This window comes from Pleurodeles waltl, chromosome 4_2 (assembly GCF_031143425.1).
Source record: "Pleurodeles waltl isolate 20211129_DDA chromosome 4_2, aPleWal1.hap1.20221129, whole genome shotgun sequence".
NCBI classification, from domain to species: Eukaryota; Metazoa; Chordata; class Amphibia; order Caudata; family Salamandridae; genus Pleurodeles; species Pleurodeles waltl.
In genome coordinates, this window is record NC_090443.1 from 899,761,612 (window position 1) to 899,781,598 (window position 19,987).

Below are 19,987 nucleotides of genomic sequence, written 5' to 3' on the forward strand. Positions count from 1 at the left end.
GGCAGAGGCCTCTGGGAGCATGTGAGTGGCCAGGTCAGACAAGTGACATCACAGCCCCCTCGTGACAGGTGGTCACCTTGCTAGGTGACCAGTCCCCCTTCCAGAGCTATTTAGGGTCTCCCTCCTGGTCTTCAGATTCGACGTGCACGATTCCAGCAGGACTCCTTTGCAGCGTTTACTTCGACTTCTGGCCATCGGAACCGCAACTGGACTTCACAGGAACCTACAATTTGCAGCTCCATCGACGACTTTGCTCTGCAACATTGTTTCTCCGGCTCCTTCCTGCAACTGCAACATTTCCCTGGTGGTGCATCCTCTGAGGGTGGCAAGTCTCCAGTCTGCACCACGAAGCAAGAAGGAATCTCCCTTGGAGTGAAGGCCATGTCGAACTCCACTGTGTCGTCCTTGGAAGCTTGGGGCTCCTGGCCTAAGCAATTTCTTCAAAACGATACACAAAAATAGGACAAAACAGTATACACCAAATAAATGTTCAGATATTGAAATAGTTTAATTTACAATCTAATATAGAAAAAGTTTGTTTTCTCATTTTTGTTTCTTTATGTGTATGTAGTTTATTAATTTTAATAATTATTATTTTGTAACACCCTTGCAGACCACCTGATTAGGCCTCCTCGTCCTTCCAAGGGTCCTCGGATCACAGGTTAAGAACTACTGCTGTATTGTTTTTAACCTTGCCAAAGGTACCCTGAATTAAGAAGTGTACAATAATTGAGGGAAGCCAACAGGCAATTTTAATCTAGATCTCGTTGCACCCTCTAGAAAATAGTTTCTCCAATCCACACCGTTGACCCCACTCAAACACAATAGGGGTACTGGGCAAGGACCTGAGGATGAAGTATGCCACCAGTGGTACTAGTGTGTGAAGATCCTTTCATAAAATCAGTTAGGTTCCCCTTCCCTTATGAAAAAGAGAGATTAGAGTGGCACAGTAATAAGAGCTCTCTCCCTTTATTAAAATGCTTATGACCCTGAAAGGTGAGGCAGCTCTTAAATTTATTGTGCCCCATTTTATCCTGATAACAAATTAATTTCTATTTTCTACAATGCTCTTACTCCTTTGAATTCCACCGCTGCGTTATTGAAAGTGTGGAAAATCATGCATAACAAACTCTCATGCATAATGATACAGGGTGATGAATTGCCATAGGAGGTGAGGTTATGGTCTTTTTCTAGGTGTCAGGCTTGTGTATTGTTGTCATATAGTACTTACCTTTATCATTATCTGCAGTCGTGATAATGAATGCCAAAGTCTCTGCGACATACATAATATGCAAACATACTTTTTATACTGCTGAAACTCAATTCATAGAATGCTGGGGAAGGTCAGCTTTACAGTGAAGAAATTCTAAAGAGCCAGATAAGTGCTGGTCAGGTTGCTGCCTTTATAAGATCACTGAAAAATCCTTCCTCAGAGGGAGGGTTTCTTTTAAAGTAAAGAAAAGTCACTTACTTCTTGAAAGACCTGACCAGAATTTCCACCTTTTTTGCCCCCCAGCACCTGCATATTTCCGGAAGGGACACCAATGCAGCTATTTCATCCTCGTGGGCAATCTCTTCCGGGTTTTTGCACGGACGCTGGCACATCGCCCAAAGAACATTTGTTTTGCTAACCTCATCATTATTTGCTATTAACATATAAGAGTCAAATTTCCATAATCAGCTGCATTAACTTTATTATTACATAATTATGTTGGCCAACAATCGCACCTCCTGAATAGGTTTAGGGCTGTAGAGATTTTTTGGGGATATATGGTCCTACCCTGCCCCGTGATCTTATTGAATCAATTATTCTGCCTCATGTGTATAGTCATGTTTGTTGTATTACCATCTAGATCTGGTTGATTCAGACAGCTTACATACACTTACTTATTGCTCATACTTTTGAATTCCTATTCCATGGTGGTTGGAAGGGCAGCTGAGGTCTTGTAACTTGGGTTACCTTCAGTGGCCGTCAGGACTAACCTTCTGACAGAGGTTCTTCATCCTGGAGCTTCCTGCTCAGAACCTATGCTACCTCACAGACGTCCTATTGGCTACCTGTCCAACCACAGCACAGGGGCTCCTGTGAACAGGACAATTGCCTGCCCCCATTGCCTGGCTCCAAGGGTCCCAAGCTTTCGGACTCAACACCCCACCCCTGAGAGCTATGTTATCCAAGCCTCTACTTGCCAGAGCGCGTTCCCTTCTACACCCCTGGAAAGCGGATCCAAAAGGTTGGACGCACTTGGGAAGAAGATGTTTTCTTTCTCCAGCCTTGCATTGCGGTCTGTAAACACTGCATGCCTTTTGGGCCTTTTCCCCTACACTGTGGAATACAGTGGTTCAAGTGTTAACACAGGTCCTGGAGGAGGCCTGGGCTGTACTCTCTCAAGCAGTTGCCGATGGGAAGGATGCACCAAAGTTCACCATCCATTGTGGACTGGACATACTGACTTGCTAGGCAGATCGGTTTCGTCAACAGTGGCCCTAAGGTGCCATGCCTGGCTGAGGAAGTCTTGCTTTTCAGGAGATATCCAGGCTACTTTGATGGACATGCCCTTTGGTACCCGTCTCTTTGAAGACAAGGCATACTCTGCACTTCAAGGATTCTCGTGCTACAGCTAGGTCCTTGGACCTCGCGGGGGCCCCCTCATCCTACTCAGTCTGCCTTTTGCATCCTTTGTGGCTACGGAAGGGGCCTCCAAACGTGTTCATTCCCGGCCAGTCACCATGCTGCACATGTTACTCAGACTTTACGTGGCCAAGGGCTTGGGATCCACCGATCTTGTGGTTCAGGGAGCCAGTAGTCTGGCCTGTCCCCAAAGCAGCAGTCTCTAAGCCTTTTTAGTCTGACTCCTCATCAGGTGCCAGTCGGAGGCAGAATCTGCCATCACCTGCTCCACTGGCAATCCATCACATCAGAGAGGTAGGTTTTGCAAATAGTCCGAAGGGGCTACTCCCTCTCCTTCGAGACTACCCCACCATCCATGCCACCATCCTACGGCTGGATGACGGAGCCTCACTTATACCTTCTCTGCGACGACGTTACAGCTCTCTTGGCCAAGGGAGCCATATAGAGAGTCCCTGTGCCAGAAGTAGGTTGTGGTTGCTGTTCCCTCTACTTTCTGATCGCCGCCATATCCTAGACCTTGAATCCCTCAATATCTTCCTCAAGAAGGAGAAGTTCAAGATGCTCACGCTGGCTCAGATTTGACTTGCCCTGGACCCAAGAGATTGGATGGTAGCGCTGGAGTTGCAGGACGCTTATTTCCATATTCCCGCCCTGCTTGCCCATAGATGTTACTTGTGGTTTTGGTTTTGGTAGGCCATTAGCACTTTCAGTTCACCCTTTGGCCTTACCAGCGCCCCTCAAGTGTTAACCAAAGTGCTCGCCTCAGGCTGTCATCTCCCACCTCCAGACAATGGCAGACTTCCTGCATTCACTGGAGTTCACTATAAACGTGACAAAGTCACACCTGACTGCTTCTCAGTGCCTCCCTTTCATCTGAGCTGTTCTGGACAGTTACAGGCTTATCCTCCTGAGCGGTGAGTCCAGGATAGTCAGGCTATGATACTAATGTTTCAGACTCTAGCCTGTTATTCGGTAAGAATGACTCTGAGGTTGCTGAGCCTAGTGACCTCCTGCATCCTACTGGTGACACATGCCAGATGGCATTTGCAGGCTCTGCAGTGGGACCTGGAGTTCCAGTGCGTGCAGCAGCAGGGGAATCTCTCCGACAATGTCCAGATCACGGAGGGAACTGCACAAGATCTGCAGTGGTTGCTAACGAACCGTGATTGGATCAGAGGCTGAACTTTCTCTCCCAACCAGAGCTGACAGTAGTGACTGATGGGTCACTCCTGGGATGGGGTGGCCATCTGGGAGCGATAGAGAACAGAGGCATCTTGTCTCTGGTGGAGTCCGGACTCCAAATCAACCTGTTGGAGCTCTGTGTGAAAGCATTTCTTCCCTCTTTCAAGGGAAAGATGGTGCAGGTGTTCACGGACAACATCACTGCCAAGTGGTACTGCAATAAGCAGGGAAGAATGGGGTTGTGGACCCTTTGTCAAGAGCCTCTTAGCCTCTGAACGTAGCTGGAACATCAGGGCTTATCCCAGGTAGTTCAACATCTAAGATGTTGTCTGAACAGAAGAACTAATCCGAAAATGTCTTTCCATATCACTTATCTACAGCTTTGTGTGATTGATCTGTCCAAAGGGTAGTGGATGCAGGTTTTAACACAACCCCATGTGGCACTGCAGCAGGCAGGACGAAGTGGGGTCCAGGATCCTGTGCCCGGTGGTGCTTTCCCTCTCGAGCTGACTGGACCAGCAGAATATCTCCCTGGTCACTGACCACCTACCAGGGCCCCTGAATGTCAGAGCGGACAAAGTTAGCAAGCATTGTCTAGCAGGCCACGAATAACATCTCCCTCCCGATGTGGTGCAAGGATTCTTCAATCAATGGTGACATCCTGGTTACTTCTATCCACCATCGTCAAACATGCAGTGTCAATAGTTCTGTTGCTTTCCTTCAAGGCACTTGTTAGACTTCTGAATGCCTTTCCACTGCTACCTCTCCAGCCTCAGGCTCTAAACAGGACCATGACAGACTGGACCCAAGACATTCTCATCACTCCATATTTGGCCAAAAGAGTGTGAGGCCTAGAGTTGGTGGTCCTGATTATTTGTCCTCGATCAGGTTTACACTTCAGTTGGACATACTGTCTGAGCAGCAGCTCAGGGTCCTACATCTGAATGTCCAAAGTCTACACGCCCATGTGTTGAGACAGAGCTGTGGCAACTGAATGTTTAACCTGGTGTCTGAGGTGGTTGGTCATCCATTAATCAAGACACCCTTCCACAAAGATGATCGATGCAGGGAAAAATTTGTCATTTGCTGATGTTTGAAAACCGATTACAAGCCAAATGTTATTTTGTGCAGTATTCTTTGCTAGAAAAGTTAGGCCTCGCAGTGTGCACGGTAAAAGGATATTTGTTGGCCTTTTTGGCTTTCTTTGTTTAGCTGACCAACCATTTTTAAGTTGATGCATGTGATGCTTATTATAAAAGGTTTAAAACGCATCCCTCCCCCCCGGACTGTTTGTTCTGCCTTAGTGGAACCTGAACTTGGTTTTGACTTTTCTCGTGTGCACCCCTTCGAGCAGATTCACAGCTGACATTCACGACTCTAAACATTAACAAACGTCTTCCTCATTTGCAATTAAATCAGCACATCACATGAGGGAACTACAGGTGCTTTCATTCTACCTGACTTACACCATCTCTCTTTCTGATAAAAATAACACTAAGGACCAAGACTGCCTTCCTACCAAAGATCATGACTCAATGCCTCCTTGGCCAGTCGATAAGTATTCTAGTATTTTTTTCCACCTCGCTTCTCGAAAGAGGAGGTGAGGCTTCATAGACTTGAGTTCAAGCGTGCTTTGAGTATTTACATTGATGTCATAAAGACCATCCCTGACTAATCACCTCTTTGTAGGTTCTCTGGGAGCATTGAAAGGAAATGCTGTGTAAAAGAGGCTCCTGTCAAGGTAGCTAGTTCTCGGACTTAAAATCACTGGGCAACAACCAGGTCCACCAGGTCTAAGACCACTACAGCGGCTGTGAGAAAAGGCCTCTTTTTGACATGGTTAGCCCCCACTTTTTGTCTGATGTAGCCTAGAAGGTGTAGTGCACAGGGCCACTGCAAACCAGGTTCCCTGGTCCAGAGATCTTTCCCTAAAACTTTTATGATGCATTTCACTACCACTATAAGTCCCTAGTATGGGTACCTAGGTGCCCAGGGCATGGGATACTCTGGGTAGGCCCCTGAGGGCAGCAGCACTGATTGTGCCATCCTCTAGGGCACTGCCATTGCAGGCTGAGTGTCCTGGTGAAAACCTAAAATGCGAACCGAACATGGCACACTTCCTGTGTGCCCTGTCCACCATACACTGCATTTACTATGGGTAAGACACCCCTCTGACTGGCCTTAAAGTCTGAAGGAAGGGTGCTCCATATTATATGTGAGGGCATAGCTGCATGAGCAATATGCCCCCACTGTGTCCTTGCCAAAACCTGGGACATAGTGAGTGAACAGGGCAACTATTTAATGCATGTGCTGGACGCTGGTCAACACGAGTTTCCCACCTACATGGTGGCCACTCTGAACCCTGGGTTGTTTGGTAGCAAACAACTCAGAATGCTAAATCCAAACTGGTACCAGTATTGGATTTATCCCTAAATGTGCCCAGGGAGTCAACATAGAGGTGGCCCTTGCAAACGTTAACTGCCCTGGCATGGTTGCTGACTGGTTCTATCCAGCCTGCCACCTCCATACAACCAATATACAAACCTTGGGGTAGAGCCCTGTCTCTTTGGTTTGTAAAACAATGCCCTTCCTGGGTGGAGGAGCTAACACCCCCTCCCTTTAGAAATGTGCACTACCCTGGCGGTGAGCTTCAAAGGGCTTACAGCATTTGAAATTTGACCCCCAGGCCTGCTGCTAGCAGCAGATGGTCAGCCCCTTAGCAAAACCCTACTTTTGGCGGGAGCAAAGGTAAGAACCCACACAGAGGATAGGAGGAGTGGCCCCACCTGGCATGCACCACCCCTAAGGTGTTGTCTGCGAGGTGGACACTCCATTTCATTTTCCTCCATCTTAGATGGAAGGAAAATAGCCAATCAGGTTTAGGGAAGTGACCCTCCCCACAGGAAGAGGTCACTATAGTGGAAGTAGCCACCCATAAGTAAGTGTACCATTGGACACCACCAGATGGCCCCTAAAACGCCCACTAAAGTCAGTATTTAGTGGGCATCCTTAGACCAAGAAATCAGATTTGAAGGACGCAAAGGATACCAGCACAAAGAAGATCCAAGGCAAGAGAACTGTGGAACTGCTGCACAAAGAAAAGAAGCCAAACCCTGCCTGCTGCACCCAGGACCTGACAATCACCGCTGAGGAGCTGCTGGACAACTGGACTGACCTCAAGAAACCCAGAGGACCTCCAGGCTTCGCCGATCGTCCAAGAACTTCCTCCAGAGTGGAGGTACTACTCTGCAACAACCAAAGAAGCAGCAATCCAGTGAGGGTCACTTCACTGACTGGCCGCTAACTCTTGAACCGGAAGTCTCAGCTGGACCTGACGACACACCGATGACAACAAGGACAAACCCTGCAAATGTGCCAAGTTTGGTGGCACTTTGCCCTCCAGTGGCCGTACCATACCAATACCTATGGGTACTGGTCAGCTGATGCTGGGCACCAAGAAAGCCAGCTCGACCAGAGCTGAAAGAGGACAAGAAGGAAGCCCCAGTCGAGGGACTTCAGGATCATCCCAGACCTCCCGCCAGAACACCCCGTTGTCCTGCATGAGACTTACCTCCATATCGAAAGGGCATTTTGCGCACAGCTCCTGGATCACCAACTCGCTGTGCACCCGGCCGCCCTGTGCCCTGCAGCGAAGAACCTGCTATGCCTTAAGGGTCCCTCACCCCTTGTGTCCTCAACACTGCAAGGGGACCCCAAGGAACTCTAAACTTACCTGTGCAGTGCTTTTCCAAGTGGTTCCCTGTAGTGGCCCTGCACCAGCTCCAGAGACTTTTCCCAGCTGCTCCCGCCAGAACTGGGAGCCACCCGAACTTCTCCAGCTGGCACAGTGTGCCCACCTCACCGGCCATCCTGCAGAAGGAGAACTTGGTAACTCAACTGTATGATTTTATATGTATTTTTAAAGGTGACTTTCCATTGATTCCTATGGTGCCTACTTAAGTACAGAAAGACTATTTTCTTTATAATTCACAAATTCATATCTCTAAAAGTACTTAACTAATTTTGATATTCTTGGTCTTAAAAAGTATATAAAAATCTGAAGTGTTTTTATAAATTGGCCTTGCGTTATTCCTTCGAATGTTTGTGTTGCATGATTGATACTGTGAATACAAGAAATGCTTTGCACTTCTCCAAGATTGGCCCAACTGCTCGACCAGGTTACCATGAAAATTAGAACATTAGGTGATCTAGTCTTTACCTCTGTGAACCAATGTGTGGTTGCCTGGACCCCCTGCACAGTGTGCCTAACTTTCACACTACATAGAGGCCCAGCCTCCTATAGTGACTTTGGCACAATGGGTGTCTGTTCTAGACATCTGCCAGGATGCGACATGGGCATCAGCATGTACATTGACGAAACACTACTGTCTTGAAAGCAAGGCCTGGCAAGAAGGTCACTTTTTAAACTCCGTTCTGTAGAACTGTTTGGTCTGAATCCTCCCCACCTTTTTAAGGTACTGCTGTTGGATCGACTCTAAAGGTGAGGAAACTGGGCTTAGAAGTGTTCCTTGAGCAAAACAAGTTACTTAAGTAATGCCATTTCTGGTGACTACTCTAACTAATCACAGATTCCTCACTGCCCCCTTTTTACCATTTAAAAAAGTCCCAAACTAGAAATCAGCACAATTTATTCTACGATCCACGTCTGAGTGTGTGGATGAAGAAAGGGTGCTAAACATGGCTATGATGTCACTATGCAAGGGTGGTTCTTATATGTGGCTCTGCTCCATAACTTCTAGGGTGGTATGAAATTACTAAAGCGCCTTAAGGTGCTACCTACTGACACGTGGGAGCATTACTGGAAGAATTTTCTGCATCCAGTCTGACACATGGGAATATTCCAAGGTAAGGAATCCTCAGAGTATCCACTAGAAACAGTACTACCAGCGGTAAGTAATTTGTTCACTTGCCACAGTATTATCTAGAACTTATTTGCTATGAGAATACTTCCAAATTAGAAAGTGTCTAATGTTATATTAGTTCAGTAAAATATGGGCTGCAAATAAAACCAATAGATTATCATCACTACAGAGGAAAAAGGAGTATCCGTGTTGACTGGTTTGTTCTGGGTTGACAGATTTTGTTTTTTATAAATGTCTTGTTCGTATCTTCACATGATGTGCAGATTTCAGTGCAGACTCTGCAGCCAATACCATGGCAATGGGAGCAGGAAGTGACATTGTGCTGTGTTTCTCACCCTCTGCATGCCACCCAGACAACACTTGCCACTTTTTCTGTGTGCTGCAGCATCAAACTACCTTTATTCAGGGAAAGGCAAGAAAAGCCCTGAACTGGGAAACAAGACTCCCCTCAACCACCTCCCACAGCACAGTTCTCATTTGACGGTCACCCAAGCCTGTAAAAATGTAGTGCATCGTGCAGCACAATCAGCTCACAAACAGCTAAATTCACCCCATCATCACTGGACTACCTTTATTCCATGGGAGGTCAAGGGTGAAAGCCTATACTGAGAATATTTTTGACATTGATCGTGATAGCCCTTACATTGGTCCAGCAGGTCTAGCACGCTCACTTACCAGTGATTGTGGTAGCAGCCTATATAAAGTCTTGGGAACATCCCGTACCTGTTAAATAGGAGCTTGGAGTAATTGTTTATTGGAACCTGGTCTCAACGGGCTGCAAAGAACTGGAAGGTTGTGGAAGTAGCAGATAATAGAGACAAGTAGACCTTTTTATCGGTCACCTGGATGGGAGAGTTGCTTGTTGCCATCTCCTATATTTTAAAGTCACCTATCCTGCAACAAGATCCTCTACTCAATCCATGTGGGATGTGGATTTCAAAAGTGTGTGTGCTTTACACCTGTGCAGTAGAATGTGGGACAAGTGCTCTGCTTGTGACTGTGGCAACTCGGGAATCCATTTTGATGTTTACAAGCAACAGTGATGCATTTGATGGCGGTTGGAATGATCCTCAGAGAGCAATGTAAACTGAAAGGCTGCAGCACAGCATTTTGTGAGGTTCCTTGTTGTTAAAAAGATTCCATGGTACATGGTCCCTTTGTAGCATAGGAAAACCCTTGTTGCTTTCCTTGAATTAATCTCAGCCACCTGTAATTACTTGTGTCTTCACTCTATTCCATCATTTATTGTTCACCAATCCACCTCTGTTTAGACCCAGCCAAATGCAAATTAGCCCTGGCTGAAATTTAATTCAAGCATTTCATCCATTAATTTTTTGTATTCTCCATTGTGACAGTTTAAGTGAGACTTGTATGCCCAGACCCCCATCATAGCAACAACAATTGGTAATTTTCAGCAGGAATTTCTTGTTTATTCCATGGGCGACATTAACCTTATTTGAAATGAATGAACGGTAATTGTATTAAGGCCCCATTAAATGTTAAAAATGTCTTATTTATGTTTCTCCTCAGCTTGATTCTATCATCATTGGGATAGGTGTGTGAATTTATTCTAGTCTTATGTTTTATACCAAATGGTAAAATTAATTTGACCAAAGAAATGTTAGTAATGACCTTGCTTGTCTCTAGACTTGAAGCCAAATGTTGACTTTTATTTAGCCATATAAGCCTCTTTTGGCTGCAAGCACTGTTTGCAGGTTTTATCTAGTGCTTAGAACAATAGATTTGCCTCAAAACCTCACCTGAATCATACAATTACACAAGGCGCCCTTGGCTTTTGAGTTCTGATAGCATTGTTAACACCACCAATGGCAAACTGCTAACAGAGGAAGTTACAAATGCCGCTACTACCCCTCATGTTGATGGCATCCATCTCACCGCGGCGGCCCAACTTTCAATTTATCCTCTGTACCTGCCCCATGAGTCATCACAACCGACTGCATCAAAAAAGAATAAGCAGTTATATATCAAGGTCTGTTTTTTAACCTGAAGCCTTCCACTTATCAAATTCTGTGAGAGCCAGGCAGACCATTAACTGGATCTGCGACACTGATCAACCAGACCCCTTAGTAAACTCAATCTGTATTCCAGAAGGTTGGCCTCAGGTCTTATTATTTAGTCTTATCTCTGCCCTCCTATTAATCCAGTAACAACAGTGGCCTTAATCAGTAACCATCCAGCCATTGCCGCCTCATATATAATTAGTCAGAAACAGGTTCTGTAAATGGATTAGACTCTGTGTATGAACCAGAGAGCAACATGACAACTACTTTAGATCCGGTGGCACCTAAAAGACAGTCATACAACTCACTTTGCAAACTCCGTGGACAATACAGCCTTATTGCAGGGGCTTCCTGACTTAAATGGTCCCATTTTTTCAGAATTGTATTCTAGTCCACAATTTCATCACTGCTATAGTTCTGCTCCTGTTGACTCTTCCACACCACTGTTGTATCCAGCTGTGTAGGCCATGGTGGCAATTACATTAACAATTGCCAAAATGGCTGAAATTATGAGACAGCAATCTGATGACCTGACAGAGCAATCATTTGTTTTACGAGAGATTAAAAAAGAACTCAATATACGTAATCCCATTCATTAAGTCCTACAAAAGGCTGCCACATCTTTACAAACTGTGGTCTCATATCTAAGTAATTTGGCAAGGTTTGACGACTTAGTTGACCTTTTGCAGCTACTGCCGATGAAAGTATCTCTTACGAAAGTATTCTCTTCAAGGTGCATTGTCTGTACTAACAATTAGCTCCCCAACTACTACCACCACCACTGGCTTGTAATTCTCTGATATTAACCAACCAAGAGCTTTTGGGAAGTCAAATATTGTGGAATCCTCTCATATTATGGCTTTGAGGTCAGGATGCTTGTCTTCACCGATAATCGGCATCCCAACTAATGGCAATATTGATGTTTCATCCTCTGGTGCTAATCAGTCAGGAGCACCAGGAAGGTCACCAATTGAAGAAGCCATACTATGCCCTCTAATTGAGATGAAAGGTTGGATCCTTTTAATAAGTGTTGAGGGCATGACTCTTCCAGCAGGCATTGTAACAACTGATAACACATGTGTGTCACAAACAACCACAGCAGAAGCGGAACTTCAGCTGTACGTCAGTAAGCAACATCTAAAAAAAGTTAAAAAGATTAAACAAAAAGGCCATGCGGAATGACTCCAGACCAGATAACCACTCCAAGAAACTAGTAAACCTCTTTCCAATATTTAGAAAAGATAATCATAATAAGGGAACAGCTTCCTCGAGTCTTCAATCCAGGAGTGCAAATAACAATCTTGAAGACCCTGGGCCTTGCCTATCTCCTTCAATGATATTTCAACAGACTCACCTCCAGCTTTAAGGAATGGTACTATGGCTGAACTCTGAAAAGATGAACCTCCTTCCAGGGATACCGCTGACCGTGTAGAATCAGTCAATGTAACCACCTCAAAGCCTACTTGCCTGGATAAATATACGGATGTCAGTTCTAGCAGAGATACAGGAGATGTACCACATTTACTTAAACCATCAGAGTCTATTTGCCTCAATGGCTCCATAAACTTTAACTTACCAAACTTGGCAAAAACAATTGCTGATGGTTTTTCTATTCTGATAAAAATAACTCACAAAGAATTCAAATTAATCCATCCTGTCATCACCTTCTATGCAGCCCTGTGATTGCACCCATCACTTTCTGTTACATAATTCTAATGCAGTTGTATCCATCATCTCACGAAATATAGGCAGCTCTTCAAAGGCCTTGAGACCAAGAATAAGCAACCAAGATTTAATGACGGATGATATCGCGAGCACTCCTGATTGTGTATTCCAGGGCCCTTATGACATTCTAAACGGACAGAATATATTAAATATATTATCTCAGTTTCCAGAGTTGCAAACCATAGATACAACAAATTTAATAGGTGTGTGGTTTGTTTGGGATCCAACACGGAAAATTGAGTTTACAAGGACCCTCCTTGTCATCATATTCAATACTGCCGACAATTCTATCAAAGAAAAACGAGAGAGCAGATTGGAAAATACTTATTTCAATTCCTATTAATCCCCACCTAGCTTCTACAGGGTCTAGTCTTACTTTATTTTAATCAAAATACCATGTAATTTGTTTACATGAAACCTGGCACACCAATTCAGTTGCCATTGGATTCACATGAGATAGTTTTAGTAATTCTGAGTGGTGTCCTGTATGATTGATCTCCTGTATGTCTTTTGTGTTTTTGTTTCCCTTTTGCTCCATTCCTTACATTGGACAGCATGGGAATGTGTTAGCATAGCCCTATGATGAAGCATGCCACGATTAGTGGGTGAGAGCAGTTTTCTTTTTTCTTTGTAACAACCATGCTATGTCTGAAGTGTGGTGGAGCCCACTCTGTTAGGGTAGGGTTTCTACTTTGATTTCTTGTCCTTTGTGTGGTGTTGATCAATAGATTGGGAGGTCGGGCAAATCATTCTTCCTCTCACCCCTTTATTAGTGTCTTGTGACACCAATTCAGTTACCATGCCAGACTATAACGCATATGAAATTAGTGTGTCTCTCAGCAAGATGGGTAGACTGGCTGGAGAACTGATGACCCTGATTGAAAATGGCCTACCACTAAACACTTTAGTCTGAAAACCTAGCTCTGGCTTTACCTGTCATACTGGGCCATAAAAGCCAAAATCAGATACTGGTATTGAATGTATGTTTTCTGCCAACTTTAATAAAGGATAAATGAAAAGATTCTAGCAGTTTTCATGAAATTGAAGACCTTCTAGACCTTTTTCCAACTGGCAAAACGCTGGTCACAGGTGATTTCAATAACAATATACTGTTCAATTAAGTGAAAAAGATGATGCTTGAAGAATTACCAGATCCTTTTTTGGCATTTCATTACCAATTGTTTACAATTAGTGGATCCATAAATGGCCTAAGAATCTGTATACGTGTACATTCCTGTTCTGCTTGGGTTTTCGGGCAATTAACGGCCGACTCATCAATGACCAACTTGCTCGGTCTATGTTTACATCATATCTGGCACAAAGTATGATTGATTATACACTATTACTTTTTTCTGTTTTTTCTATTTGTAAGAGCTATGAAATTATGTCCGGGCAAGAAAGTGACTACAAGCCAAAAATAATAATTTTACACTCATCTAAGGTCGCAGAGCCCAATGTAATTCCCATTGATATATTAAAAGCCGACCTGGAACTCTAGGCAGTAGTTTTAAACAGGCGCAGCTCAGGCGCACACCCACCCACTCCCCGCAACCAAAACTTACCGGTTGCAGGGCTGGAGAGAACCTGCACAGGCTCGCAGTCTGCCTGTGTGCCCTGGCTGGGCCCTCCCAACCAATCCTGATGCTGAGCACAATCAGGATTGGCGCAGGCTTGGGAGCCTGTGCCTGCAGTAGCAACGGGAGAGGAGCGACTTGGGAGCAGAGGTAAGTTGTTTTTGAATTATTATTTAAATATTTTTTTCCCATGCCCACACCCTGCCCAGCTACAGCTATGCGAGCCACTCCTGGTTTTAAATAGACTGTTTTAACTTTGTATTACATTCGGCCCAAATTCCTCCATTGTGGAAAGGCACATTAAACCACCCAAATTATTTAAAAAAAAAAAAAAAAAAAAAAAGGTCAGAAGGAGGAACCGAAGAATGATCGTCCTATTACCGTACTAAACCTGGAAGGGAAGCTTTTTGCTTTTTTTTTTTATTATTATCCAAAGTACATGACTGGGCATTCGAAAACAAGCTTATCCCTATTAATCAAACTGGTCAAACTGGTTTCTGACCAGGCTGCTCTAGAAATGACAATATCCTAACTTTTAAATTGCTATTGAACAAGAGGGTGAAAAGAAAGGTGTCATTATATATATTTTATATTGGCTACTCGCAGGCTTTAAATTAATAGGGACAAATTGTGGGATTATTAAGCCAACTGTGACATTGAGCAAACCTTGTTATATTTTATGGTAGCATTACTCGATAACACCTGGATACAAATAAAGCTTGCAGGGGGAGTTTTATCACTGTGAATGGCCTCAAACCGGGGTGTGTCAACACGATTGTTATTCTTTCTTCATATATTGTTCTTTTTTTTATTAACCACAGAAGCACTCAAATCTAACTGATGAGGCTCTGCAAGTTTAATAAATTAAATGAGCTACATATTAATTGTGATAAAACTAAAATAGTGTCCTTTAAATGCAAAAGATTTTTTTCTGGATCTTACACTTGATGGTAATCCCTTACAATAAGTGATACATTATAACTATTTGGGCATAAAAATTGACAAGAATTTTATGTGGGCAGATCGCCTAGCCAATAAATAAACAAAAGCCCAGCTAAATGCAAGATTGCTGAAAAAAACATTTTAAGACTTATGGCGGTCAGGCAATTTCTACATCAGTTATAGCACTTAATAGTATGCTTATTCCAACTTCTCTGTATGCTCCCATGGTTTTTAATGACAAAACAATTGCTGAGTTGGATATGCTTTACATTAACAAAACTAGGCCATTACTTGGCCTTCACACTTCAATCCTTCACTGTAAGATTAGGTTGGAGTTTGCTTTAATCTCTTTCGCCCTAAAACAGAAGGGAGGAGCTATAAATTATGTGACTGTATTAACACTACCGAAGACTCATTAAAACGTTATATATAATGAACTGCAATTACTAGCCGATTCTAGTTTAAATCTGAGCATTCGAAGTGGCAGTAAGGCTCTTAGTCAAAATAACTTACCTCCCCTACTGGTCCTTTCAAAATTACTGCATTTGTCTTGGAAAGGTCTCGGAAAGCAAGCCATGAGTCACTTCGTGACAGATAGATTTAGCCCATTTACAGGTTTACAAACACTGAGGTTACATCTATGATCCCTACCTGAATGTAGCTCAGGGATATCTCTCTGGCACTTTACATCCAGTTTTTAAGCTTAAGTATTTCAGCTTCTACCTTCTCTACATACTGATGGCCCAATTTTATGGATCATGGAAAAAAACGTGTTTTGTGTGTTTGTGTCCATTTTTACTACCTGCAAGGAAAAAATACTTTAAGCTTGGTTTTATAAAAGCAATGTGTAGAACAATTCATGAACTAATTAGATACTGTTTTTCTGCTAATGATATTAAATTTATTGGGACGCTTGTAAAATGTTTAGATCTTGCATATCGCCATGTTGGATAGTTTGATTTTAAATCCATGGTTGTAATTTCTTATTTTAGTATTCATGCTGATTTTATGGTTTTATGTTTGTACTTGATACTTTATTATATCTGTGCCATAAATGTATTACTACTACAATTACACATAGTTTGACAATGTATCCAGGAATTGTGTATGCTATGTAATTTAGTAGAATTTTTGATACTATATTGCAAACTTGTGTTTGTTAATTTTGTTAAGAGTATGTTACAGCCTCCTAGCTTTAGCTAGTGAATTATGTTTCATGGCTTCTCTCTAAATATGTCCTAGGTAAGATACTGTAGCTAGTAATGCTCTGCAGCAACACTATTCTGTAATTTTATGGATGTTTTGCTTTTATGTATTTATTACATTAATAAATTCTGAGAGTGTTGATATGCTACTTTGTTCTCAATTTAAAACAGGTGCAAAAACATAATATTGTTTAGTCAGGCTCTCAATCAAAATGTGTAAAGTTGTATATTTAAATAAAAAGTGGACTCAAAGTACTTGGACAAACTACAGAATGATAGTGTGTAAGGAAATGTTATTTTGAATATGTGTTAGCATAAAAAAGAGAGGGATATTTAAGGGTGTTTTCTTGGTAAGTGCCTTTATGGTCCATACAATCATTCGAGTCCATGGTATTCTGTCCCCAACAGACATGCAAGAGAATAGGGGTGCTGTAAGATGAATTGTTAGACTGTATGCTAAGGGATGGAACGTTCGATGACAAAAAATGTCAACATTTTAAAATCAATTGATAATATCATGTTATCAAGCGTTTAATTTAACCGAAAAATGTGCTTCTCACTTTCAGAGAAAGCTGCTTGCCATCTATCTCCACCACGATGAAAGTGTTTTAGCCAACGTCTTCTGCTCACAAATGCTTTGTGCCGAGTCAGTAGTCTCTTATCTGAGCCAGAACTTTATTACCTGGGCATGGGACATGACGAAAGAATCAAACAGAGCAAGGTAACATGGTCAGACACTTTGAAAACTGCTGCTCCAATTATATGGTCAAAGCTAGTATATCATGGAACAATTTCTTAGGTCTTAAATACGTTTTTTTCTACCTGATTTTGTTTTTTTAAGCACAACGCCGTTGTGCAAATTGCCATAAGTTTTTGTTTTTTTGTTTGTTTTTTTGTGACTAGAGGTTACATACTGCAGTATCACATTCCTTAAGTAAAACATTTAATCTTTAGATACCTTGGTAAAGTTCTTTCCGTTGATTTAAGATGCACTTTACAATTCTGTCTACAGGATTTTGTCATTTCTGAATTCCCTAATTTAGCACAGACTTTTATAATGGTGTATGCTTTACAAATCCCCTGATTGATTGATTGAGCAGTAGCAGCACCTCCCCCACCTCCTTCTCCCCTCCCCTCCTCAGCGCCTTGAGACCCTGACGGGTGAGTAGTGCGCTTTAACAAATACCCTGATTGATTGATTGATCGCTTCGGTCATGCTCTATTAATTAAGATGAGCCATAGGATCGTCAGTAATGTTTATTTGGAGAAAAAAATACGTTTTTCACTAAACCAACATTTTAAAAATTGGCTGCTATTGTATATGGAAAGCCACAAGCCATTATCAGTGTCTAAAATCAAAATCAAAAGCAAAAAATGGGGCAAACATAATTTTACATCAAGAGAAAAAAAAAGCCATCTTTTAAGGTAATCAGGTATTTCAGTATCCTCACCAGGTCCATTTTTGCTGTACTAGGTACTGTTTCCATAAAGCCCCGTTATGAATGAAAAAAATCTCATAGCAAATATATTCCTGTAGTGACCTGTATTTAATATTTTAAGGTGTTCATAGATGGACTTTGAATTATTGCACTTCAGTTCTGCACTTAAGATCGAGGATGTGAGTTAATTGTATAAAAATTACTGTTTGTGATAAATACAGACTCTTTCTAATTACACAGATTTCGTATGTAAAAGCAGTTAGGTTTCGTATCCTAGAAACAAGCATCAAACAACAACAAACATTAACTGTTTGTTCATGTGCCCTATTCAACTAGAAGCTTGGAATATCAGAAATGTGATATTGGCTATCCAAGTAACAATTCTAGCAGAACATATGGTAATAAGAAAGAGAGAACAAAGCATCTCTTTTGTTCTGAATATAAATGTTGTTTTTTCACAGAATGTCAAAAAAATTTGAACGGCAGGGAAGTCCAGTTGGGTGTGCAATGGCTTAGTTCTAGCGTACGCTAATTGATTTAGTCGCCTTCTTTCACCCTTTCTTTTCGATACACAGGCTGCAATGTACCCCTGTTGTTCACAACATTTTCCCTTTGATATGCATGTTCGAGCAGCGCTTTAAGATTGCAAGGGATACCCCGAGGTTGTATGAATGGCTTTCAGAGACCGGGTCATTGTGAGGCTGACAAGAATTGAGCTTTATCATTTTTTTAAGTGAGCTTGTGGCTATCGGCTATTATGACACAGCAGAAACCACAGCAGTAATTGTACAGCCTCCATATCGAAGCCAAGCTAGAAAATAAGTTTGATGCAGGGCACGTCATGCTATGATTTACTGCTAACGTGACGATTGCTTGCGTGCAAGCTTAGTATTGCTTTCGTCTGACTCATTTTAAAATGACATTGAACTTGTTAATAGTCGGAATGATTACTTTTCAGTCGGACTGTTCTGTCTGACTTGAATCGTGGGTTTGCCATAATAGGCAGAGGTGACATGTTAGATGCCTGTGTTTGGCTTCTGAGCAGTTTAAGCTTATTTTAGAGCTTAGCTCATCGTGACCTCTAGTTAGGATGGGAACACTATCAAGCCTGTCGTTGCAAAGGCAGCCAGCATCTTATCGGTGCGTGTTTGCTACATAACGAGGACGTGCAGCCTCGTTTCTTTTCTTTGGACGGGCTTAAAACATAAAGCCAGCTCCTGGGGACGTTTCTGGTTTGGACTTCATAGGCCGAGTCTTGGCTAAACATTCTGCACTGGCTATTCACGGGTGCTAAGGAGTCTCCTCCCTTCCTTTTATTCTTCATTTGATGTAGAAGGAAACACTATTCCTTAACCATCTGTAGTGGCGAAGTTCAGATGGATACCTGCTGTTGTTTTGTTCGCCTCGCCATTTAATTCTGCAGTTCCTTTTATTTTACAATGACAAAAATGGCAGTGTCGTTTCTTTTGAAAAGGGGTGTTTGAGTTTTTTTTCCTTATGACTAACAATTAACAGGCATATAATTGCTTTGTTGTATCTTACTAAAGAACTCTATTAAGTAGCACAACTTTGATACACTAGTAAGACCAGTTTTCAGGTTACACAGACACCTGTGGCGACCAAAGCGGCTTAGCAGAAAGAGCCTGTACAGCTGTGTTCTATTAACTCCTTAAAGCCCTCTTGAACACAAAATAAAGATCTTGTTTGAGGTTCCACGGCTTTCTGTGTATCAGTTTGCTTAATGGTGTAGTGCAATTGGTTACAAAAGACTGTTTTTCTTCTCTTATTTCGACATTGCTTCATGTGGACTCATTCATGTTATTAATCGAAGTGTTTAATATGTTCAACTACAATGCACTCAAACAACAGAAAACGGAATTGCGTTTAGCGTTAAATAGTTTTAGACTAGGTGGACAAGATAGTGTTTGACTGATCAAGAGCATTTGGCTGAGTTCCTCAACTATTTAAACAGGTGAAAATAATAGCTTGTTTGCAAGTGGTTTAGTCTTCTACCAATCAATTTCTATTATTAGTTAAACATCAACATTAGTTTCGATGCGCTCTAAATTTTATAGTTACAAATAATTTAATACTTCAGAGTCTATCGAACTTTTAGTTTGTTCTTCCACTTACAAAATGATTTGGGGTTCAAATAACTCTGAAAGAGCTGTTTTATCAACAGTCACTGACCACTCTGTGCAGACTTCCTAGAGTGTCTAATATTTAAAAGTTTCTTACTTTTGCGAGACGGTCAATTGCTTGTGGATGAACACAGGATTAAAAGCACAATATCCTACTAAGTAATCTTCAATATAACTGTTAATGTTTAAATAATTTTTATTCCAGTGGGGATAGCATTTGACCACATTTCATTTAAAAGAAAG

The 19,987-nt window shown here is 42.3% G+C and overlaps 1 protein-coding gene across 2 annotated transcripts in view; it reads left to right on the forward strand.

The window, feature by feature from the left end:
- FAF1 (Fas associated factor 1) overlaps positions 1-19,987 on the forward strand; it is a 1,413,415-nt gene that overhangs the window by 866,073 nt on the left and 527,355 nt on the right. For both annotated transcript variants that reach the window (XM_069232690.1, XM_069232691.1), the window contains exon 13: positions 16,731-16,885. In XM_069232690.1, the coding sequence (XP_069088791.1) occupies positions 16,731-16,885 (155 nt within the window). The remainder of the gene's footprint in view (positions 1-16,730; positions 16,886-19,987) is intronic.